This window comes from Macaca mulatta, chromosome 15, assembly GCF_049350105.2.
Source record: "Macaca mulatta isolate MMU2019108-1 chromosome 15, T2T-MMU8v2.0, whole genome shotgun sequence".
Taxonomy (NCBI): Eukaryota; Metazoa; Chordata; class Mammalia; order Primates; family Cercopithecidae; genus Macaca; species Macaca mulatta.
This window is the reverse complement of record NC_133420.1, coordinates 116,465,447-116,491,766: the sequence shown is the minus strand read 5'-3', so window position 1 is coordinate 116,491,766 and position 26,320 is coordinate 116,465,447. Positions and strand designations below refer to the sequence as shown.

Genomic DNA, 26,320 nt, shown 5'->3' with positions numbered 1-26,320 from the left:
ATTGCTGTCATTGTTTATTTTGATGCTCAAAATTTTCCTGATTTGGCCCCTTCAAACTTCTGTATGTTTTTTATATGTCCCCATCAGTCTTTGAGGATTTCCTTGCTTTTTGGCAGAACAGGATTTCCCAGGCCGTCATTGCATGTTATTTATCTCAGTGTTGGAATCAGTCATTTCTTCAATGCTCCCTGATTCCTTTTGGTGGAAAACAGTATTTATATGTAAGCCTCGGTGCTAGTTGTTATTTATTGCTTTTGTGATGTTACTGCTCTGAAGTCCTCTCAGTGGACAGAGCTATAGAATATATTTAAGTATTTACATACATGAATTTATATGTATGTGCACACATGCATATACATGCGTGCTCAAATAAAGACAGACATAACCTGAAAATTCTGAGTTCACAGTGATATGTTCAATTCTGATTCTACACCTAAGGGTTAAGTCTAGTTTTAAAATTTTAAATGTCTAATTCCCTTCCTTAACAGTGAGAAACCTGGCTGTCATTATCTTGAATATTTTTTACTTATTTGATCAACCTGCCTGTGTGTAACTAATCTTCTATCTCACTGCTCTCTCGGATGCCTTCCTCACCCTGCTTAGGCTCCAACAATCCAAAGGGAGGGAGCTTTTTAAAAATTATTTTTGTAATCTCAGTATCTGTCATGTAGTAGCTATTCATTGACCAATTATGTCAATGAATAATTGACATAATTGTCAACGACCTATTAATGAGTCGTTATGTTTAGATGTTTATTGCAAACCTATTATGGGCAGTGTTGAGCTAGAATCTCTGCAAAAGTAGGAGAAATGGGAAATGAGAGCTCATGTCCTGAGGGGAGCCAGTAGTATAATGGAGAAAGCACAGTTTATGTTTGTGAAGTGGCATGATGGTGTTATAAAAGAGTACAGAAATAACAGTTAAAAATTACATAGACATTTGGAGAAAAAGAGTGACTGAGTGAAGTCTGGGTTTATCTGAGAGAGTTTTTCCCAAGTCATTAGGTTTTAGAGTAGGGCTTGAAAGATAATAGTAGATGAGGTTTGGTAAAAAAAAATAGCAGCTGAACGTGAAGGAAACAAAGTTAGCAATGGAAAATACAGTAGGCCCCCTTATCCTTGGTTTCACTTTCCATGGTTTCATTTACCTGTGGTCAAACGCAGTCCAAAAACATTAAATGGAAAATTCCCGAAATAAACAATTCATAAATTGTAAATCGCATGTTGTTCTCAGTAACGTGGTGACGTCTCCTGCCATCCCACTCCATTCCACCTGGGACATGAGTCATTGTTTTTGTCCAGCGTAGCCACACTATAGACACACTCTACCCACCCCCTGCACCCCTTAGTCACTTAGTAGCTGTCTCAGTTATCAGATGGAAAAAACCAGATATATGGGGTTGGTACCGTCCACAGTTTCAGGCATGAACAGAGGGGTCTTGATCTTGTCCTCTGCAGGTAATAGGGGACTACTCTAGACTAGGTAAGGTGGAAAGACTTATCTGGAGCTTAGAAAAGTTAAGACTGAAGAAAACATCAGAGGAGCAAGTGTTCAGTTCTTTGCTAATGAGTATAGATTTTACAGAAGAGGAAATAGTAATTGTGTGTGTCTTTAAGTAGGGAATGATAAATGATCCATCCTATATGAAAAATGTATTAATTCAAAACATTTAGAAGCTTATAGTAGCCTGGTACTTCTGTGACGTAAGCACCAGCTAATGTGGTACTCTGAGGAGAGTGGCGGCTGCAGAGCGATCTGGAGTTGTTTTTTGAGGTGGATACTTCCGGTGTGATATGACACATTACTAGCGTACTGCTATTCAGTTTACGCTGCTTCTTAAATGTAAATTTGTTGTTGTTATTGTTTTGTTTTTCATGTAATACAGATAGAGTAAATAAGGGGGATGAGGAGGTTCTGACTATGGGATGAAGATGAAACTAGCCAGCTTTATAATTTCAGATCAGATCTTTGGTATATACTTGTTGCTTTTAAGCCTGCTTTCCCCCACCCAATACAGGTTGGCAAAGCTTTTTTCCTTAGTTACTGCTATTTATTATTTTAATATCTTATTTTATAGTAATTGCTTATTCATTCAGCTGTTCTTTTTCTTGCTCTTGGAAACTTCTCAGGAATAAGTGCAAATTCTTGTCATTATTTACATTATTGGTAATGTGATGTGGGGGATGTTGTACATATTTCTTATCCTTACCTCCTTCTCTTAGCTGTTGATATTCATCCTTTAGTCGTACTCTGCATCAGTGATCACTAATAAAACTTACTTTGGTAACAACAGCCATAGTTAATTAACACAGGTCACTTGGGTTTATTTGTTGAGCGGGAAACAGGGGTGGTGTGTTCATAAACTTTCCTTTGAGCATTTTTTCCTTCATCTTCTTTTGCTTTTTCTCCTCCTCCACATCTCAACTTACCTGCTTTCTGTGGGTGATATTCATTCCTGTGACTTCACATTCTACCTGTATGTTGACAACTGCAAAATAGTTACAATCTCCCAGACCTGTGGATCCATCTTCCAACTTGCTTATGTACACCTGGACACAAAATTAACTGGTCTAGAACTCAGCTTGTGACTGCTGCTCCCAGAACAAACCTGTTCATTCTTAGCCATCCCTGTCCACCCAGATGCTCATGTCTTATTCTTGGCATTTTCCTCTTTCTCTCTTACCCTTAACCCAATCCATCACCCAGAACTTTTCGATTTATCTTCTAAGATATTTCTCAGAGCATTCATTTCTCTCCATCTCCTTTACCATTACAGTAGTCCAGGCTGCCATTACCCTTTGCCTGGATGACTCCAGTAACCTTCTGACTGGTCTTGCCCCATGTACTTTACTTCTGGTATCCTCCACCTTCTTTGCATGCACTGGTCACTCTCATGCTTAGAAACCATTATCAGTGTCCCAGGTGTGTAATGGAATATATCCATTGTCAGAGTCTCTGAGGTCCAGCATAAGCCACCTACACCTTCCTCTTCTCTTTCAGCTTGTCCTACTCTCACTTTGTATCCTTATCATTCTAACTGCACTGACCACCCTTGAATTTGCAGAACAGTGCTTCTAAACCAGCTATGGCAAAGGACCAGTTTCTGTTTTACGACTTTTTCTGTACTGATACTTGAGTAAAAATGCGATGAGAATGAAATACTATGAAAATGGAAGAGAGGACCCCAAAGAATACAAATATGAGCTCTAATTTATTATTATTAGATTCACCATACCTATAATTTCTGTGTCAAATTGTTATAAGGGTTTCTGAACACTTCATTTCAGTTTCTGTACTTTTGTCACCATGGGCCAGTAACAAAGAGTTTGTAGACCATACTGGTCAGTGGACCACACCTTGAGTAGCCTTATTTTAGAACAGATCAATCTCTTTGTCACTCTAGGGTCTTTGCATTTTTGGTTTTCTCTACCAAAATGTCTGTCTCTCCACTTCTTTAAGATTGTATTATTATCCTCAGTCTGGTTCAGTGTCAGTACATTGTGTTTAGGAGTAGACTTATTTTTAATATATCTTGCTTGACACTTAATAAGTACTTTTAATTTGAGGACTCTTGACTTCAGTTTTGAAGTTCTCAACCACTTTCTCTTTGAAAATTGCTTCTTTATCATTCCCTTTATTCTGTTCTTTTAGAATTCCTGTACTGGAATTTCTCAGTCTGTTCTCCATGCATATCTCTTAACCACTTTTTCATGTTTCCTTTTCCTGCTACAGTCTAGGTAAATTCTTCAGTAGCATTTTATAATTCACCAACTAGTTCCAGAATTTATCTCCTGGGAGATTTTTATTTTAATGACTATGTATTTCACATCTAATTTGCTCTGTTTTGTTTCTGCATTTATTTCACATTTTCTTTCTTCTTTTTTTTTGAGACAGGGTCTCATCCTGTCACCCAGACTGGAATACAGTGGCACAATCTCGACTCACTGCAACCTCCACCTCCCAGGCTCAAACGATTCTTCTGCTTCAGCCTCCTGAGTAGCTGGAATTACAGGCAGGTGCCACCGCCTGACTAACTTTTGTATTTTTAGTAGAGACGGGGCTTCACCGTGTAGGCCAGGCTGGTCTTGAACTCCTGACTTCAAATGATTCACCTGCCTCAGCCTCCCAGAGTGCTGGGATTACAGGCCTGAGCCAGCACCCCAGCCCTTGCATTTTCTTGTTTATCTTATGACCGTTATTCTTTCCTTCTTTGAGGACCCTAAGCACTTTCAAAGTCATTTGTAGATTGTGCTGTTTATTTTTATTGTGTTGGTAAATTCATCCATTATTTCTCATGATCCTATAGTTTGCAGGCTCACTTTGAGTAAGAGTCCCCCACTCCCAGGCCTTTCAAGCCTCTCCCCGTAACCTTTTAATGATTTTGTGATTCCTTCTACCTGGCCCTCTCAGGGCTCTGGCACAAGTTTATGGTAGCATGATACTGACATTTCAGACGTCCCATCCTTTAGTGATTGGGGATTTTCCAGGACAAGTCACTGAGTTCATGAAAGTTCTGGCTGTGATTCCCTCTGTCTGTCTTTCTGACTTTATAATTGCAATGCTATAAAGGCTTTAGCTTTAGGCAGAAGTCTCAGCCTTATTTTCTCAGCCTCCTTTCTAAAGTGGGAAGCCTAACTCCAGCTGCTGCATTCACAAGTCTGAATTTAGCTCCCTGCCTGTAGGGCACTTTCTCAGCCTCTCTGTTGCCTTGAAGGAGCTACTGCTGTCTGCTTTTGGACCTGGTGGCACACCCATGACCTGACTTCGTGATTCTGTTCTTTTTCCAGTCCAAGGAGATGTATATCTTATTTCTATATGCATATGTGTCATTTTTGTCATCCTGTTTTGTATTTTACCTAATCATTGCTCTGTCTTTGGGACGGGGATAACAGGAACCTGAAAGCATGTACTTTTCTATACCAGTTTTTTTTTTCTTTTTTTTTTGAGACAAGGTCTTGCTCTGTTGCCCATGCTGGAATGCAGTGGCATGATCATAGTTCACTGCAGCCTCAACCTCCTGGGCTCAAGCAGTCCTCCCATCTCAGCCTCCTGAGTAGCTGGGACTATAGACACATGCTAATTTTTTTTTTTTTTTTTTTTTTTTGTGGAGAGGGAGCCCCTCCCTATGTTGCCCAGGCTGGTTTTGAACTCCTGGGCTCAAGCAGTCTTCCCACCTCGGCCTCCCAGACTGCTGGGATTACAGGCATGAGCCACTGTGCCTGGCTTTAATACCAACTTTTAAGAGAAGCCTTTTGCTCACACTTTGCCTGGCTAACTCTTAGTTAACCCCAGAGACTGTATCTGCGCTCTTTAGTACTGCATAATGTGCCATTCCTGGTACCTTGCAATGTGTGCCAGTCACATATTGAGTTATTCGAATAAGAGGTAGGTAGCTATGTAAGATTTAAAAATTCAATGGAATTAGATTTCTGGGAATAGCACTGTCTTATATGCCCTAATTAATCATGTAAGCACATTAGACTTTATCCTTTAGTCATTTGGGAGTTTTAAAGCCACTGACAAAGTATGCCATTTTACCTGAAAGAAGTGTATGCATTTTTTTGAAACTGGCAAGGTAGAGGCAAGAAAATTCTTAAGGAAAGTGTTTGGAATTATTTATATTTGAGAGGAGGATGAGTGCTTCAATAAGAATAGTGAGGATACTGATGGACATTTGGGTTGATTCCAAGTCTTTGCTATTGTGAATAGTGCCGCAATAAACATACGTGTGCATGTGTCTTTATAGCAGCATGATTTATAATCCTTAGGGTATATACCCAGTAGTGGGATGGCTGGGTCATATGGTACATCTAGTTCTAGATCCTTGAGGAATCGCCATACTGTTTTCCATAATGGTTGAACTAGTTTACAATCCCACCAACAATGTAAAAGTGTTCCTATTTCTCCACACCCTCTCCAGCACCTGTTGTTTCCTGACTTTTTAATGATTGCCATTCTAACTGGTGTGAGACGGTATCTCATTGTGGTTTTGATTTGTATTTCTCTGATGGCCAGTGATGATGAGCATTTTTTCATGTGTCTGTTGGCTGTATGAATGTCTTCTTTTGAGAAATGTCTGTTCATATCCTTTGCCCACTTTTTGATGGGGTTGTTTGATTTTTTTCTTGTAAATTTGTTTGAGTTCTTTGTAGGTTCTGGATATTAGCCCTTTGTCAGATGAGTAGATTGCAAAAATTTTCTCCCATTCTGTAGGTTTCCTGTTCACTCTGATAGTAGTTTCTTTTGCTGTGCAGAAGCTCTTTAGTTTAATTAGATCCCATTTGTCAATTTTGGCTTTTGTTGCCATTGCTTTTGGTGTTTTAGACATGAAGTCTTTGCCCATGCCTATGTCCTGAATGGTACTACCTAGATTTTCTTCTAGGGTTTTTATGGTATTAGGTCTAACATTTAAGTCTCTAATCCATCTTGAATTAATTTTTGTATAAGGAGTAAGGAAAGGATCCAGTTTCAGCTTTCTACTTATGGCTAGCCAATTTTCCCAGCACCATTTATTAAATAGGGAATCCTTTCCCCATTTCTTGTTTTTGTCATGTTTGTCAAAGATCAGATGGCTGTAGATGTGTGGTATTATTTCTGAGGACTCTGTTCTGTTCCATTGGTCTATATCTCTGTTTTGGTACCAGTACTATGCTGTTTTGGTTATTGTAGCCTTGCAGTATAGTTTGAAGTCAGGTAGCGTGATGCCTCCAGCTTTGTTCTTTTGACTTAGGATTATCTTGGAGATGCAGGCTCTTTTTTGGTTCCATATGAACTTTAAAGGAGTTTTTTCCAATTCTGTGAAGAAAGTCATTGGTAGCTTGATGGGGATGGCATTGAATCTATAAATAACCTTGGGCAGTATGGCCATTTTCACGATATTGATTCTTCCTATCCATGAGCATGGTATGTTCTTCTATTTGTTTGTGTCCTCTTTTATTTCACTGAGCAGTGGTTTGTAGTTCTCCTTGAAGATGTCCTTTACATCCCTTGTAAGTTGGATTCCTAGACAGACTGGATTAAGAAAATGTGGCACATATACACCATGGAATACTATGCAGCCATAAAAAAAGGATGAGTTTGTGTCCTTTGTAGGGACATGGATGCAGCTGGAAACCATCATTCTTAGCAAACTATCACAAGAACAGAAAACCAAACACCGCATGTTCTCACTCATAGGTGGGAACTGAACGATGAAATCACTTGGACTCGGGAAGGGGGACATCACACACCGGGGCCTGTCATGGGGAGGGGGGAGGGGGGAGGGATTGCATTGGGAGTTATACCTGATGTAAATGACGAGTTGATGGGTGCTGACGAGTTGATGGGTGCAGCACAGTAACATGGCACAGGTATACATATGTAACAAGCCTGCACGTTATGCACATGTACCCTAGAACTTAAAGTATAATAATAATAAATAAATTTAAAAAAAAAGACACAATCTTCATGAAATAATTATGTTTGGTAAAGAGTAAAGCAATTTAAAACAAAAAAAAAAAAAAAAAAGCAAAACAAAACAAAAAAAAGAATAGTGAGGATAAGGGGCAATGATTGCTTGAGGAGGTAGTATTAGGTAGCATTGGAGGGTCGTAATGAGGAATATGGAATCAGAGTAGGGGAAGCCACATTTCCAAGTGTAAGTGAAAAGGGTAAATGACAGTATTAGAGATGGAACTAGGAGACCACTTAACTTTTACTAAGATCACCCTCCTGTCCTTTTCTCTTTATTGTCTGTGCTCTTCTGGATCCCTTCTTTGTCCTTATAATTTTTAATCTATTTCGTGGTCCTAATGTGAAACTGAGGTATCAAGTTAATGAATACAAGTTCCCCCAACTTTTTTTTTAGTTGAGTTCACCCTTTTATAATCTTTCAAATCCATCTTTCCCTGCCAGAATTTTGCTTTATTCAACCTGTATGCAGTGTGGATCGTGTTATTCCACAAATGAGCCCTCAATTCAGTTTTATCCTTCTTGGTTTTAACTATTTCCCGAGATACTGTATCTGTTATAAATTAATTTATTTTCATTTATAGGCAATGTATATCAAATATGCTTGATCATTGCAGCAATAAGAATAAATGTTTACATTAAATGTCTTTTTCAACATAAGTAGTAACTCATTGACAGATGTTATCCTAGTCCGCTCAGACTGCTATAATGAAGTACAATAGGCTGGATGGCTTATAAATGACAGAAATTCATGTCTCACAGTTCTGGAGGTGGTGAAGTCCAAGAGCAAGGCAACAGCAGATTTGGTGTTTGGTGAGGGCCTGCTTCCTCATAGGTGGCCTTCTTCTCACTGTAACCTCACGTGACATAAACATTCAGTTCATTACCTTTCATCTCTGTTCTTATCCCAAAATTCATGTCCTTCTCACAAGCAAAATACGTCATTTCCATCTCAATAGTCCCAAAGCGTTCGCTTATTCCAACATTAACTCAAAAGTTTAAAGTCCAAAGACTCATGTGAGTACAGTCATGAATCATTTAACAATAGGAATACATTCTGAGAAATGTGTTGTTAGGTGATTTCACCATCGTATGACTATCATATAGTGTATTTGCAGTAACCTAGATGGTATAGCCCATCACACACCTCGACTATATGGTCTAGCCTATTGCTCCTAGGCTACAAGCCTGTACAGCATGGGACCGTATGGAATACTATATATAATTGTAACACAATTGGAAGTATTTCTGAATTTGAACATATTTGAATATAGAAAAAGCACAGTAAAAATATGGTATTATAATTGGGACCACTGTCATGTATGCATGACATTGTTGACTGAAACATCATTGGAGCATATAACTGTGTCATCTAAATCAGATATGGGTGAGATTCAAGATATAATTTGTCCTGAGGCAAATTTTCCTTTAGCTGTGAGCCTGTGGAATCAACCAAGTTAGGTGCTTCTAAAATACAATGGGAGGACAAGAACAGGACAGACATTTTTATTCCAAAAAGAAAAAGGAGTGACAATTCTTGAGCATGTCCAAAACCTGAAGGTTTGAAAATGATCTTTAGCTGCATTCTCTGCTCTTCAGGCCCACTGGGGCTGCCGTTCCACCTTCTGGACACGCTCGAGTGGGGGCTCCATCCCTATAGTTTTGCTGGCCAGTGGTTGGATCCCTAAGCCTCCAGGCAGTCCTGTCCCCACGGCTTTGCTGGGCCTTGCCCTGGTAGCAGCTCTTTGCAGTGGCCTTGCCCTTGTGGTTCCTTGCCTGGGTTGTGTGCCTATGGCTCCATCCTTCGCTATCTAGGTGGAGGTAGCCATGCTCCCCAGGCTGGTGAATTCTGGGGCTCAGCAGAGACAGCACACATGAATGCTGCCAAATGCCTGTGCCCTCTGCAGTGGTGACCACTGCGTGTGTACCACACCTGGACCTTCCAGAGCCTCACCTTGTGCTGCTGAGGAGCAGGGTGCCAGATTGCAGGGAGTGGAGTCTGCGAGCCTACAGGCACAGGCAGCTCCTCTTTTGAAACCACTCTAATGATCTCTGAATTGCCTGTTGGGGAGGGTGGTCATTCTTTTCTTGTCTTGGACAGTAGCTCCTGGCACTGTTTATTTGACTGACTTTATGCCTTATCAGTTGGTCCTTTGGCTACACTCTTGGTATTCTCTCCCAAACTCTCTTTCTCGTTTGTTACAATATAGACAGGGTGAGAGTTTTCCAAATTTTTAAGTTCTGCTTCCTCTCTCATGAACAATTCCATCTTTAATTTCTCTAGTCTTGCATTTTACTATAAGCAATCAAGAGAAGCCAAGCCATACTTTCAACAGTTTGCTTAGAAATTCCTTGGCCAAATATCCTCATTTTCATCTGAGACCTCACCAGAATGGCCTTTACTGTCACATTTCTACCAACATTCTATCAGGATTATTAAGTATTCTTTAAGAAGTCTGAAGCTTTCTCTGTAGCTTTCCTGTTTTCTTTCTGAGCCTCATCAGAATCACTCTTTATGGGCATTCACAGCCATGTATCCCTTTTGTAGCATGCACCTCCATACTCTTACAGCTTTTACTCACTACCCACTTCCAAAACTGCTTCCACATTTTTACATGTTTGTTACAATAGCACCCCCAATTCTTGGTGTCAATTTCTGCCTTGGTTTGTTTGAGCTCCTGTGACAAAATACCATATACTGGGTACCTTATGAAGAACGGAAATCTATTTCTCACAGTTCTGGAGACAGAGAATTTCAGGATCAGGGCATCAGCAGATTCAGTGTCTGGGGAGGGCCTGCTTCTTTGATGGACAGTGGTCATCTCACTGTAACCTCATATGGCAGAAGGGGTGAGGGATCTTTATGGGGTCTCTTTCATAAGGGCACTAATCCCATTCAAGAGGGCTCTGCTGTCGTGACCTAATCACCCCCCAAAGGCCCACCTCCTAACACCATCACCTTGGGAATTAGGGTTTCAACATATGAATTGGGGTGGGAAGGGGGATGTAAATATTTGCCCAATTTCAGATATTATGTAATTATTCTTTACAACACTGAACCATCAGGTTTTTGGCATGTAACATTTAAGTTTGTTTAAATAAACTAAGAAAAAGGTAACAGACTTATTCAAAGTGAATCTGTGATAATTATGAAAAATAAGTCACCAGTCATTCCATTTAGTTTCTACACCATTGCTTTATTTGGTGAAAGATAAGTTTAGTCTTTTAAATAACAATGGAGATTTAAAAATTAGGTGTAAATTAAACAGAGCTTAAAACTACTAATCTGTAAAATTATTTTAATTGGAAAAGCTTGAAACTTCTGAGTGTGTGAGTTAACAAAGTTGACAGAATCTTAACCCTGCTAGTGTTACTATGTATGTAAGCTATCTTTTTATTATTTGTTTCTAGCCTTTTGTGTCTTTAAATTTAAATGTGTCTTGTAAGCAGAATATAGTTATTCTTTATCAATCGGAGCATTTCGTTCACTTACATTTATTTTAATTATTGACATATTTAGGTTTAAATCTACCAGATTATTATTTGCTTTCTATTTGTTCCATCTGTTCTATTTTTTTTTCTTTCTTTTAGATTGGTTGATTTTAGATTTATATTGGTTTTATTTTCTTAACTGATTTTAATGGACACTTGGCATTACTTCATGCAGTCTCACTTTATCAAACTCTTAACATAAAATTGTAGTTTTGGGAGGCCGAGGCGGGTGGATCAGGAGGTCAGGAGTTCAAGAGCAGCCTGGCCAAGATGGTGAAACCCCGTCTCTACTAAAAATATGAAAATTAGCTGGGCGTGGTGGCAGGTGCCACCTAGCTACTTGGGAGGCTGAGGCAGAGAATTGCTTGAACCCGGGAGGCTGAGGTTGCAGTGAGCTGAGATTGCACCACTACACTCCAGCTTGGGTGACAGAGCGAGAACTCCTTCTCAAAGAAAAAAAAATGTACTTTTATCTTTTTTTAGACAATACAGGACTCTTAGAGCATGTTAAGTCCATTGAACCCCCCTCAACATACCTGTTGCTGTTGTTAGATACTTTCAGGTACTGTGAGTATTTTTAACTTTATAGATATTATTGTTTAATGTAGCCATTAGCTCTCACTACACATTCCACCCCCTGATCTTTTTTCTCTTCATTTTTCCCCTACATTTTGGGTTTTATCTGAGATCATTTTTCTTTTTCCCAAAGAACACTGTTATCTCTTCACCTTTACTTGTGAGGGATATTTTCACTGGCTGGAGAATCCAGGTGACATTTACTCTCTTTCAATACATCAAAGACATGATTCTGTTGTCTTCCATCTCCACTGTTGGGATGTCCAGTTAGCTGTTCGTCTTATTGTTGCCCTTTTGAAAATGGTCTTTTTTTTTTGAGATGGAGCCTTGCTCTGTCGCCAGACTGGAGTACAGTGGCACGATCTTGGCTTACTGCAATCTCTGCCTCCTGGGTTCAAGCAATTCTTCTGCCTCAGCCTCCCAAGTAGCTGGGACTGCAGGCGCGCACCACCACACCTGGCTAGTTTTTGTATTTTTAGTAGAGATTGGGTTTCACCATGTTAGCCAGGTTGGTCTTGAACTCCTGACCTCGTGATCTGCCCGCCCCCACCTCTGAAAGTGCTGGGCGTGAGTCACCATGCCTGGCTGAAAATGGTCTGTCTTTTAAGGCTAAGTTGCTTTTAGGAATTTCTCTTAGTCTTTCATATTTAGGAGCTTTATACATAGATAGGATTTTCTTTTTATTTTTGCTTGAGGTTCCCGAAGTTTCTTAAATTTGGAGCTTCATGTCTTCTATCAGTTTTGGGAAATTCTTAGCTATATTCTCTTCAAACATTGTTCCTGCCTTCATTACCTCTCCTTCTGGGACTCCACTTATGTTTACATTAGATCTTTTCACTATATCCTCTGTGTCTTTTATTCTCTTATGAATAAATTTCTGTCCTTTCTATTTATAGAAAATAGATTTCTATCTCTTTGTGCTTTCTTCTGGATGTTTTTCCTAACCCACCTTCTGATTTACCCATTCTTTGTTTAGCTGGGTGTTAGCTGACATTAAATTTATCTTTTTAATACTTGATGTAATTAATTAAGGGGTGGGAGTTAGGAAAAACATCTATCTACAAAGACTCCCTAGGGGAATTTTTTTTTTTTTTTGAGAAATATTGCCTTTGGGGCATAAGCCAGCATTTGGGGAGCTCGATAGGTTTTACTTTCGAGCAGACTTTGACTTGCGCTCCCCACTTGCACCCCCATTTTCTGGATTGTACTTCTGCTACTTCTCCCTTTTGGCCCTATGTGCGTAGCCTCTCTGAAGCATCTTTTGAAAGCCAACTTCCCATCTTAGTGAAATAGGAGATGGGCTGATGAAGGGAATTTGAAGGTCTGACTCCTCTTTATAAATCTTTTAGGTGGTTCTTGTTTTCAATTCCACCCTAAAACCCATTTGTTAAAAATAACCACCGTCTCCAATTGCTGAACTTTTCTAGGGCTTTGTAATGTAAGTCAGCATTTTTTCCCCTTGATTTCTCTCCCTACTGTAGGTACTTAGCAAAGTGAAGGAAGTTGGAACTCAAGACCATTAGTTTCATCCATCTGCCTCCACCTGCCTCCATCTTCCAACATTTTGTTGATATCTCTTGTTTGCTTTTGATACTGGTATGCTGGAGGGGGTCTCCAAATGCTGATGGGACCTTGACCCCAGCCAGTGTCTGTGTCCAGGCTGTTGACACCAGCATGCCAAGGAATTGAAGGATGAGTCAGAAAATAGTGAAAATACAGAGATGTATTGCAAAACAAAAGTATACATTCAAGAAAGGGGACTGTAGGCATACTCAAGAGACAGTCCCACAGTGGGGTCTGGGATTTTTATCTTTTATCTTTTCTTTAATCAAAAGGTGGAATATTTGTGAAGATAACTGGAAAAAGGTGGAGATTTCTCAGAACTGCTGTGCCACCCACTTTTACACCAAATATGGGTGTACCTGGAACTGTCATGACACTGGTGGGTGTGTGACTTAGTATGTTAATAAGCATATGATGGGGTCCTAGGTAAAACCTAGGTCAATTCCAGTGCTGTGTTGGGTCCAGTTGGTCTTAGCCAGGTCCACACCCTGGTTTTTCAGGGTCTTATCAGTCCCTAGTTTCTGCAGCCATTTCAGCAGTTTCTTTTTGCTAGTCATGTGAAACTGCTGCCTGGAATTTTCTATTCTTTTGTGACCACCCTGTATTATTCCTGTCTCATTCTAACAATGAGACAGGAATAGAATATAGAAAATAGAAAATTTGTTTTCTCCCTATGAATTTATCCTTAAAAAAAAAAGTTATTTATTTATTTTTTACTGTCATCATAGTAGTAATTAAGAAGGGATCAGAAATAAATGCTTATGTTAGATCCTCTGTGTTTACCAAAAGTTATAGAACTTTCTTTTCAATAATGTTCATTGTTGAATATTCATTACGTTATATATTCCCAGGGCATTTATTGGTAATTACCAAACAAAAGTCATTTTAATTTTACCCATTTGTGTTGTATAATAAAAATTCCATCTGATGCAACACTAAGTCTGCATTACGTTTTTCCTGGGGTAGGTGTTTCTCTTTCAGGTCAAAGCTGGAAATACTGGTAGGACTCATAAAAGCAAATAGCTATAGTATTTTTGTGCTTAGCAAAAGGAATTTTTATTTTATCTGTTATCTGAACGATTAAACAGATGTAAATAGCTTTCAAATTAGTGATTGTTAGTCTGTAAGACTTAGCTGTATAAGGAATTTGATGATTGTAAAGATTTATGGATATTTATATTTTTGGTAGCCTCTTGGAAGAAGAAGTTATTTCTCTCACAATAAGTAAGACTTCAAAATAAGAATATACCAGCATAAGGAAGAATACATAGTGTTATTCATATTAGAAAATAATGTATATTCTTTCATTGTTGCTGATTGTAGCATTCTATATATTCCTGATAAGATCAAGTTTTTAAATCTGTGGTTCAGATTTTTCACATTGTAATGGTTTTTGGGTCTGTTTGTTCTATTAGGTATTAAGAGAGATGTTTTCAAGTTTCCCCTATCACTGTGAATGTGTCCACTTTTCCTTTTAGTTCTGTCAATTTTTGCTTTATGTATTATTATAGTAGATGTGTAGAGCTTTTGAATCATTACATCATTCTGGTGGATTGATCCCTTTATCATGAAACGTCTCTTCTTTGGTAATGCTTCTTGCTTAAAAGCCTGCTTTGGTTTGCATTAGTGTAGCTGTCCTAGTTTTGGTTGGTTAGTTTTTGCATAATATATCTTTTCCATCCTTTTAGTCCCAGTTTTCTCTTTATATTTAAGATAGGAATCTTGTATGTATCATGTAATTGTATTTTATAATCCAGTTAGTCATCTTTGTCTTTTAATTGAAATATTTACTCCATTTCCATTTAATGAATTACTAATACAGTTAAGCTTGTAAGTTACTATATTTGTTTTCTATTGGTTTCACTTGTTTTATGTTTTTTTTCTCACCTTCTTTGAGATTAATTCAAAACATTTTATTGTTATTCCAGTTTTGTCTCTCTATAAGCTTGTTCCATTCTCTTTTACTATTCTTTTACTGGTGCTCTAGAGATGACAACATGGATATTTGGTTTATTAGCGTATAATAAAAAGTACTCTTCTTGCCTCTTCACAGACAATGCTAGGACCTTGGGATGTATTCTACTCACCTTTTCACCATTTGTGTTATTGTCATATATTTTAATTGAACTCTATATATTTTATTTTATTATTTTTTATTAGTATTTTTTAAACTTTTAGGTTCAGCGGTACATATGCAGGCTTGTTACATAGGTAAATCCATGTCACGGGGGTTTGTTGTACAGATTATTTCCTCACCCGGGTACTAAGACTAATAGTTATTTTTTTCTGATCCTTTCTGTTCTCCCACTTTCCACGCTAAAGTATGCCCTAGGGTTTGTTAAACTGAACTCCATATATTTTAAATCTAATTACACATTATTAATGTTTTAGTTAGTCATATTCACTTATATTTACTTTTCCGTTGTTCTTCATTTCTTCCTCTATTTCTGTGTTTCGGTTTAAGATTATTTTTCTTTTAGTGCATGTCTGCTTACAACAAATTATTTCCATTTTTATTTATTTGAAAATGTTCTTATTATTTCACCTTCACTCTTGAAGACTGTATCTCCAGTATAGAATTCTAAGTGGGTCTTCCCCCTAGTGCCACCTCGCCCCCCTCACTGGCACTTTAAAGAGACCACTGCATTAAATTTGAGCTTCCATTGTTTATGCTGAGAAATCAACTGTCTTTTTTTGAGATGGAGCCTTGCTCTGTCGCCAGGCTGGAGTGCAGTGGCACGATCTCGGCTCACTGCAATCTCTGCCTCCCAGGTTCAAGTGATTCTCCTGCCTCAGCCTCCCGAGTAGTTGGGATTACAGGCACGTGCCAGCACAACCAGCTAATTGCTGTATTTTTAGTAGAGACGGGGTTTCACCATGTTGTACAGGATGGTCTCGATTTCCTGACCTCAAGATCTGCCCGCCTCAGCCTCCCAAAGTGCTGGGATTACAGTCGGGAGCCACTGCGCCTGGCCTACTGTCTTATTTTTTACTCCTTTGAAGGTAATGAGTCTTGTCTGGATGCTTTTAGGTTTTTCTGTCTCTGGTTTTTAGCAATTTTGCTATGAGTGCTGAGAGTTGGTTTTCTTTATATTTATCCTACTTGGGATTTGTAGCCCCTCCTAAATGTGTGATTTGAGTCTGTCATTGTTTTTGGAAAATTCCCAGCCCTTAGTTCTTCAAATGTTACATCTGCCACATTCAGTTCTCCTCAGCAGGCTTAATTTATGTGGAGATTTAAGTTTTCTATCCTTTTTTGCTTTCTTCCCTTCAGTTTGGACATTTTCTACTTACCTATCTCTTCTTCACTAATTCTCTTTCCAGCTCTGTCCAAAAAAATTGAGTTCTTAATTTCAGTTAAATATTTTTCACTTCTAGGCTTTCCATTTGATTCGCTTTAAATAGATAATAGATGGTGAAATTCTTCATTTCATCATCTGTTTGGACATATTAATTACAGTTATCATTTAAAGTTCCTGCCTGAGAAACCCCATACTGAACTACCTTTGGGTCTGTTTCTGTTGAAATACTTTTCCTGTTTCTGTTTCTTAATATGTCTGGTAATATTAGGTCAAATGCCAGGTATTATGTATAAAAACTTCAGAGGCTCTGGATATCTTCCCTCACGGAAGATTCATTTTATCTTCTGGTAGGCTTTTAGAGTAGGGCAGATTGCCTCAGTCCAGAGAGCCACTGAGTTGCCTTAAGGTAGGGTTGCAAAATGTGTGAAACCTCTTTTAACTCTTGGTTCACTCTTGAAAGCTGTAGCCCTCCAGAGGTCACAACTGAAGGTCTAGGCTCCTCCTCTCCCCAGCACCACAGGACTACCAGAAATTTCTGTTGCTCACTTTTTTATTTTTTGTTTTAGTTGTTTTGCTGCTTTATGCATTGGTTTTTAGCCTCTTCTGCTATGTAATTTAAAAATTTGTCAAATGTCTTTAAGGGAAAACTGTCAAGTGTTGAGGTCACATGTCTGCACCTCCCTTCTTTCAGGAACCTTGGCAGCTCTGAACTTCAGTTTTTGCCTCCAATCCTTTGAAATTGCTGAAAGCTCTGATGACTTCTCTGCCTCTAACAGCTGCCCTTGCTTGGCCTGGGTTCCACTGGACTTTGCCCCACGCACCTTTTTTTCTTTGCTGATTTTGCTTTGTATCCTTTCACTGTAATAAGTCATAACTGAATTTGACTGTGTGCTGAGTCCTGTGAGTCGTCCTAGCAAATCACTAACCCTAAGGTGGTCTTGGGACCCCTGATGAGCATGTTCATTCTCCATTTCTGTAAAGGTTGGTTATCCCAGAGGTTCTAATGTTCTACTGAGAATGATCAGAGACAGATGGTTTTGTGATCCTTTTATGGATGTGTGCAGCTGAGGCTCAGAGAAGGAAATTTACCTGAGGCCATCCATCTAGAAATTCCTGTCAGAATTAGGAATTGGATTGAGGTCTAACTCTAAAATTCATGTTCCTTTATTGTATCTTCTGTCCCCCAAGTGTATAACCAAAATTACTAGAATATAATGGTTTCAATTTTTGAAATACTGTTGTATAATTTGGATAATTTAATCATTTAACACTTTCATTATGTGTAAGTAATATTTTAAATCAATGGCAAAATAAGTTGGAGCTTAGTGACATAGTTAATTGCCGCTTCCCAAAGCCAGTTTAGTGATACAGCTGCTCCTTGACTTACAGTGGGATTATGTCCCGATAAACTCATCGTAAGTTGAAAATACCGGAAGTTAAAAGACCATTTCCTACACCTAACTACCAAACGTCATAGCTTAGCCTAGCCTACATTAAACATACTCAGAACACTTAAACAGGAGCCTGCAGTCAGGCAAAATTATCTAAGGCAAAGCCTGTTTTATAATAAACTGTTGGATATCTCAAGTAATTTATTGAGTATTATACAGAAAGTAAAAAAACAATGATTTCGCAACATTGTAAAGTCAAAAAAAATTAAGTTGAACTACTACAAGTCAGGGACTGTATTGTTCTTTTCAACAAAAGTACAAATGAATTAGCAATTTTTTTTTTCAAATAGACATACTCTCTCATTGGATATTCGGTACGCTAGTTCTGTGTGTATGCATGTGTGTCTATATGCTGTAGCTATTTAAGCCTGACAGAAATTGTTACTTGCATTTTCTATGGATAACTTTGTTTACTTTGTGATATTTTTAGGAGATGCTGTATTTATCTTTCACAAGATAGGAATAAAATTTTATAAATTCTATAAATGAAACATCCTCTGGTATTTGTGCAAATAGAAAGATTTTCTTTCACACTAAATCTGACATTTCAATACAAGAAAATCAGACACACTCAGCAAGTCACAAATGCTGATAATTTAGGCAATGGCATAGTTTTCTGCTTGTGCATCATTTTCAAGAATTTTCCCCCGTGATATTTTATTATGCTATCTTAAAACAGGTGGGTTATGCTCAAGAGTTCAGAGTGCAGAGTTCTGAGGTGCAAAGGTAGATGGAGTATTTTTCATCCTGTTGGCTTGAGACAGGCCATTGTCTGGGTTCTTTAGGAATTGAGAAAGGTTGATTTATTGTTTTCTTGAACAAGATAGGTTTTATTATTGTCATACTATGAACACAGCAACTTTGTAAGATGGGTAGGACTGATATTGTTATCTCTGCTTTACACTGAGAAACCTGTGCTCGGAGAAGGGAAATGGCTTGCTTGGGGTCACACAACTGGTAAATACAGTAGAGGCACAACCCAGAATTTCCAACTCCATGGGCAGTGTTTTGCTTTCGCTGTGCCTGTTGTAGGTGATGGAGCTGAGGGTCTACATTCTGGTGTCTTGCATGTCAAATCAGCTCTCGTGGAAGGAGATGGCGTATATTTGAGGGAGATGGTGAATTTTTTAGGTTTAGTTTTGGGTTACACTTAATAGCTTAATGTGAGGGTAGCCAGAAAAATTTCTGAATCTGCATGAAGTAAAATTTTTTTCTGTTCTCTTTAGAAATCAGTTGAAATTATAAACCTTTTCTGCATCATAATGACACCATACAGCGGAGAATTTCAATGCATTCATCCTGTGAGGAAGGCTCTTTGGGTGAAAGTTACGATGTTTTTCTTGAAGCAGCATGACAGTATTTGGTTTTGGACTAAAATGCTGTTTTCCTTAAGATGAAATATTTCTTAATTGCTTTTGGCTTAGTCTATTCAGAGTAGAAGGATGGATATTAAGGCAGGTGTACACAGGGCAGCTGTCAGAGAATGAAGCAGAACAAGCCAAAAGGAGTAAACTTATGTGAAGAAAATGGGGGACGCAAGGAAATGGTGGCGTTAAAACAAAGTAATCATGATGGGAAATAATTAAGTACTGGTTAGACTTTTTTTTTCTTATGATTGTAAGAATTTTTGGACTCGTATCTGCTTATTTAAGCGATTATTTTATAAACATAGGGCAAGTGACCTTGAAGTCTTTTTCTTAAGTGAAGGTTTTGTGAGAATCATAGGAAATAATGTCTATGAAAGCATTTCCTATGTTGTAAAGTGCTCAAAACATACGTTGAAATTATTAATAAAAGCAAAGATGAATTGCTGTGATTGGTCTTGTGCCTTGAAGTTTGCTCACTAAATAAAATCTGTGGGATTAAAACTGAGGATCTTGTCAACCTCAAGGCTTTTCATAAAGAGTTTAGCAGACATTTATTGAGGTGCCTGCAATGTGTCATGCCCTTCTGGAAGCTGACAGGAGGTACTCAGATGGGTAAGTCACAGTTCTTGATCTTACAGGTGCTTGTGATTTAACACTGAGAAGATAGGCACACAAATGAGTGGTTTCAATTGCATATATAAAGTGATCAGATAGAATGTGCAAGGTACAAAGGGGATACAGGAAAAGTACACATATCCCAAGATGAGCTTAAAGGATGAACATCTGAAGATGAGACTGAGCTGTGTTTTGAAAAAATAAGAGTATTTAGGGGAAGAAAGATGTGAAGTATACCTGGATTTGTCCATTATAAAGATATTCCTTTGTAGCAACTGGGTACTTATAAACTGAGACTGGGTAATTAATGAAGAAAAGAGGTTTAATTGACTCATGGTTCTGCAGGCTGTACTGGAAGCATGGTGCCACAGTATGCTTGGCTTTTGGGAAGGCCTCAGGGAGCTTTTACTCATGGTGGAAGGCAAAGCAGGGGCAGACATGTCACATGGTGAGAGGGGGAAGTGCCACACTCTTTTAAATAACCAGATCTTGCATGAACACAGAGTGAGAACTCATTACCATGAGAGGCACCAAGCCACTCATGACCCAAGCACCTCCCACCAGGCCCCACCTCTGACACTGGGCATTACATTTCAACATGAGATTTGGAGGGGACACACATCCAAACCCTATCAATACCTTATGCAGAGGAAACAGTGCTGGTGAAGGCTTGCAATATGAAATGTGAGGCATGGAGTGGTCAGGATATTGAGTGGCAAGACTTGCTTATAGTAAACTGGTTTGCATGACTCTCAGAGTGACTGATACCAAGCATACTGGAAGAGGATTGGGCTTGGGGAGAACAGTGAGTTCTCCAGATGCTACATTTGAGGTGCACGTGAGACAGTCATGCAACTGGCAAGTCTATGCATCTACAGAAATTCAGTGGAGAAGTTGGGGTTAGAAATTTGGATTTGGAAGTAATCAGAATACAGATTAAAATAGATGAACTTGTTCAAAGACGGGATACTTATAAGAGCTGTTGGTTAAGAAAGCATTTTTATAAATACAGTGCCTAGGTTTGAGGAATACATAGAGGATGAGGAGCACGTGATCACCATTGAGAAGGGACAGAAAGGAATTAAGCAAACTAGAATAGAAGGGTATCAGAATTTTCACCACCATGAAGCACAGTGGAAAGAGCTAGTAAAAATGGACTGGAAAATGGTGATTGGAATAGCAGTCTGAATGCTGGTTTTAGTGAAACGTTGGGGGTTATAATCTTCTGTTTTTCTCTTTCCCCTGTCTCAGTATTTATTTCCCTAGCTCCTTCGAGATCCCCCAATATCTCTCTCTCTCTCTCTCTCCCCTTCTCACACATACTCACTCTTACACACACTTGTGCATACCTCTTTCCACCATGAACTTCCTCCTCTTTGCACACTCAGCCTGACTGATGTGCCTGAGCTAGCACTGGTCGGCCCATCACAATAACTCGACGTGTGCTGTATACTTCAGCTCTAATGTAGACCTTAATGAAGCTGTGGCTAGGAACATTATTTTATTAGCACCTGGAGAAACAAGAGTCAAATGTTAGGGCCATTGTGGGTTATAGGAGTGGAATCAGAGGAATGGACCAGTTCCATACCCTTACGAGAATGGGTGATTTCAATAAATGAATAGAGTTCTTCTCATAGTCAACATGATGGATGAGCCAAGATCAAGAACTGACAGGATCAGATTATTTTCCTGAGCATTTCTTGTGAAGATGCTTCTTTTAATTTTCCAGGTGCTTGCCTTCCAGGTTGTGCTACTTTGTCTTAAAAGTGCACATCAACATCTGATACAAACATTGCTGTACGATTCCATACTGTCAAGGAGCTTATTTAGCTCCATCCTGGACATCCTTCTTGCTCCTAAATCATACTTCTGTCATTCTGTTTCCTCACTGACTTCAGCTTATAAGAGTAGGCTTTTTCTGTAAACGCTTTCCTTTTGTTCGAATTGATTAACTCTCTAATATTCAGTTTCCCATGGAGAACGAGATCCTTACTCTGATTCCAGTGCAGTGGCTGGGCTCCCAGCAGCCAGTTTCACTTATGCCAAGTCTGTTTTCAGATGGGAAAGGTAGGCTGGAATTCCGCTGTCCATAGATCTCTTGAACAGTGCGTGCTTCCCTGCCCACCTACCCAACACGTGGGTTTTGTATTCTTCCCACCTGTGGGGAGACGCTGGCCACTCTTGTCTATCTGGAAGCAGCCTCTGTAGTTCTGGGTGCCCCCAGCCCCTGTGCTGGCACAGTGCATAACTTTTTAGTATGTGTCTCTTCCTCACATTTCCATTATCATTTCTTCTTGTTATGACTGTCTCCAGGAAGAAAATAAGTATGTGGCAAGAGAAGGTTTGTCTTTTCTCCCTTCCCTCTTTTCCCCTTCTTTGCTTCAGTTAGTTTTCCATTTATTCTAAGAATCACCTGGGACTCCTCTGAGAATTTGAAATACAAACTCAAGGAGGAAGAATGAATTATTGTATTTCAAAAGAAACATGGTAAGTCATTTTAAAAGGCCAAATAAGGTCAGGCGCGGTGGCTCACACCTGTAATCCCAGCACTTTGGGAGGCCAAGGCAGGCAGATCACTTGAGGTCAGGAGTTCGAGACCAGCCTGACCAACATGGTGAAACCTCATCTCTACTAAAAATACAAAAATTAGCCAGGTGTGGTGGCGGGAGCCTTTAGTCCCAGCTACTCAGGAGACTGAGGCGGGAGAATTGCTTGAACCCAGAGGCAGATGTTGCAGTGTGTCGAGATCACACCACTGCACTCCAGCCTGGGCAACAGAGAAAGACTCCATCTCAAAAAAAACAAAACAAAAACAAAAAACACAAATAATCATTTCTTTTAACCTAACTTGTTTCTCTAAAGACCTAACAGATTCATACTAAATATTTTAGTTGCAAATTAAAAACTAAAATTGTTCTTGTGAGGGTTAGGTATGTTGTTGAGTCTCACACAATCCTCCAAGCCACTTAGCCTGATTTATTTGGACTACTCTATCATATTGCAAGCTCTGAACTTTTAAGAGGAAGTTTGCTACATTAAATCAAGGTGGTTTTGCAATGTATTTTTCTCTTTAATGAGCAAGATTAAAGCCAGTATAGGAAAAAAGGTACTCTTGCCAGATAAAGTCTTGCAAACTTCTCCGAAAATTAGAACCATGTAATCTATTAACTTTCCCATCCCACCTTAACTTCCAGATATCTGGACTGAATTTCATACTCAGTTGCATGAATTCTCTCATTTTAGGTGCCTAATGACATCTGCTTCTCTCTTATTTTAACAGATTATTGTTCCCTTTTCATTGTCTGATTTTATAGGTTTTAAATGCATCAGTTATAGGAAATCCTTTTTGGAAACAGGTGGGAAATAAATAAACATACATCTATATGAAATTAAGGTAGTTTTGGGCACTACTTTAGAGATTTTGAAATGTTTCTGTAGTGTTTCTTTGATACTGTGTGTGGGGGGGTGTATCTCACAAATAGGGAGATATCAGAATGATGTGATAATTTTCTAGGAAAGAATACGTTACAGAACCTAGTAGAAAAGTTGTCTCAGTCCCAAACGACTTACTTCATGAAATATTTAGAAGCACTTAGTGCTTTTAAGCAAATGTCTTATTCTGTGTCCTTAGGGAAAGTATTAATCTGGGTATAGAGTGTTCACTTGTTTTTCATTTTTATTCTTGACCTACAGAAACTCGGGGGGTGGGTACATGGGCTGTTTTTATGGCAGCTAATCACTTTATAGACTTAGAGTGAGTGGTTTTAGTGCATTGCTCGAGAAGCCAATTAAATGCTCACAGTTTCTTGTAAGGACTGTTGCAATTATTTTTGCCTGATTTACAGTGACTAAAGTAGAATTTAAAAATAAATCTTAGCTTGCAAATTGGTGAAGTCTTTCAAAGAAATAACCTGATGAGAGAGTTCACTGTTTTTTTAAGCTATCTAATGTTAGGATATATGTCGATACTCTTGTAATATAATTAATAATTCACATTTCACTGCTTATTGTCAATACAAGGAACTTTCACCTATTATAAATCTCAACTTGTTCATTTGGATAAGATTTTTAAAGTTAATGCAGCTTATATCATGTTGGAATCAAAGAGTTAGTCCAGTATGGTGAAATAATCTTACATTAGGACCTTAAGACCTAACAAAGTCTTGTATGGTCTGTGTGTTTTGGCTGCAGCCCTACCACTTACGTTTTGGATGAAGATGAACCTCGATTCCTTGAAGAAGTTGATTACAGTGCAGAAAGTAATGATGAGTTAGATATTGAGTTGGCTGAAAATGTAGGAGATTATGAACCTTCTGCTCAAGAAGAAGTGCTTTCTGACTCTGAATTATCAAGAACATACCTACCTTGAGCCCGCTACCATCTCCTGTTAACCGCAAAGAAGAAATGGAATATCTTGGTTTTTATTTCACAGGAAACTTGAGAGAAATGAGTTTATACAGAGCTGACTCAAAAAGACAAAAAGTAACTTGGGCCAGTTTGGTTTCAAGACAATAAATATGTTATTAATTAATGATAAAATTGGCACTTGTTTTATTTTAGATATTCAGTGCACTTTATGTAGCATTGAATGATCAAATATTGGATTTACCTTTAAAAAACCTGAGTATCATTGCATGAATTTTTATCTCCCTATGGTTATATCCTGCATCAAATGGATAATTTTGAAGTGTGTTCAGAATATAAAATTGAAATTTTAGAGTTGTTGAAAATCCTGAGTTGTTGAAAACTAATATATATGTACATGGATTTCTATAGATGTGTTTGTTTAGAAGTGGGTAGATATTGAAGATAAGACTGTTCTTCAGAATCATGTTAACTATTGGGTTGTGACTGAAGTAATCCAGGGTTTGCCTTGAAACCATTACATTCTACATTTACCAAATTAAACAAATAAAACTGTATTAAATGTTGCATTCATTTTGTCATCTTCTTTAACCAGCTCAGATTATTTGATGTATAGAACTTTGTGAGAATGTGATAAAAACCCAGAATTGGACACAGTGATAAAAAGTTGCTTTTAAGAAAGTTAGCTGGGCATGGTGGCTCATGCCTGTAATCCCAGCACTTTGGAAGGCTGAGGTGAGTGGGTCACTTGAGGTCAGGAGTTTGAGCCTGGTCAACATGGTGAAACCCTGTCTACTAAAAATACAAAAATTAGCCAGGAGTGGTGGCACGTGCCTGTAATCCCAGCTACTCAGGAGGCTGAGGCAGGAGAATCACTTGAACCCAGGAGATAGCGCCACTGCACTCCAGCCTGGGCGACAGAGTGAGACTGTCTCATTAAAAGGAAAAAAAAAAGCTGAATATGCTAGTCTTAAATTTTGTTATGATAGAGGTATACCCACACCTATCATAAGAGATATATCTGAAAGCCCATTTCTCTAATACTTTGCCTCATGGATATACCTAAAGTGTATCACTGCAGTTGAATAGTTTGTTAAGAAGCTTGCAAAATGCAGTGAGGAGATGATCTGATGTTAAATGTGCATTTGTCTGTTGAGCTTATTCAGCATCTCGTGAGCTGTGCTGTGTTATTAGACTTACTGAAGTGAATTGATTTAGGGCGTGCTGATGCTGGTATCAGAATCCTAGATGACTGCAGTACATTTAAATCCTTTCTTTTTTTGTTTTTGTTTTTGTTTTTGTTTTGTTTTGAGACAGAGTCTCACTGTGTCACCCAGGCTGGAGTGCGATGGCATGATCTCGGCTCACTGCAACCTCTGCCTCCCGGGTTCAAGCAATTCTCCTGCCTCAGCCTCCCAAGTAGCTGGGATTATGGGCGCCCGTCACCACGCCCAGCTTATTTTTGTATTTTTGGTAGAGACAGGGTTTCACCATGTTGGCCAGGATGGTCTTGATCTCTTGAGCTCATGATCCGCCCGCCTTGGCCTCCCAAAGTGCTGGGATTACAGGCGTGCGCCACCGCGCCCGGCCAAACCCTTTCTTGTAGTGATACCTACCTGGGTTTTAGCCTTCTTACTGCAGGAATGACTTTATTTTTAAATAAAATAAAGCAAATCCATTGACTTTGGCTAAGTGTTTTAAGAACTAAGTTTCTGATATAATAAAACAACCTCCAAAAGATACCTCATTGCAGATTTTCGCCAGGATTCAGGGGCTTAGGTTTTGGCACATATCCTCCTCACTTTTTCCTAAAGTGTTTTTAACCTGTTACAATTGAAAAGAAATGATAGAGATGGATTTCAGAGTTTTGCGTTTTCCAAATCAATGGTTTTTCTTTGTAATATTTAAAGTATTTCATTAACAGTGTCAATTCTTTTTGATGTTTGGGGAGCCATGTTTAAAAACGTAGTATGGAGCAATTGAAAAGGGGTCTTTTTCACTAGCCTAATTCTTCCTAATCTCAGAAAACAAAGATCAAATAGACTGTGAAGTAGACCTAGTCCTCTTCGTGTGGTAACCAAATTTAGGAAAGATCAGGATAACTTAGCAAGGAAAGTATTTAATCATTTATTTAATTAT

At 38.7% G+C, this 26,320-nt stretch overlaps 1 protein-coding gene across 4 annotated transcripts in view; it reads left to right on the top strand.

Annotated features, from left to right (window-relative positions):
• Nucleotides 1-24,750, top strand: part of AGTPBP1 (ATP/GTP binding carboxypeptidase 1) — a 197,877-nt gene extending 173,127 nt beyond the window's left edge. Inside the window, exons 26-27 of one of the 4 annotated variants that reach the window (XM_077966285.1) lie at nucleotides 3,896-4,013; nucleotides 24,008-24,750. In XM_077966285.1, the coding sequence (XP_077822411.1) occupies nucleotides 3,896-4,001 (106 nt within the window). In that variant the 3' untranslated portion in view covers nucleotides 4,002-4,013; nucleotides 24,008-24,750. Of the gene's footprint in view, nucleotides 1-3,891; nucleotides 4,014-17,074; nucleotides 18,321-24,007 lie in introns of those variants that run through there. The other 3 variants (XM_077966286.1, XM_077966284.1, XM_077966287.1) reach the window with 3 other exon arrangements.
• The last annotated feature ends 1,570 nt before the right edge of the window (nucleotides 24,751-26,320 follow it).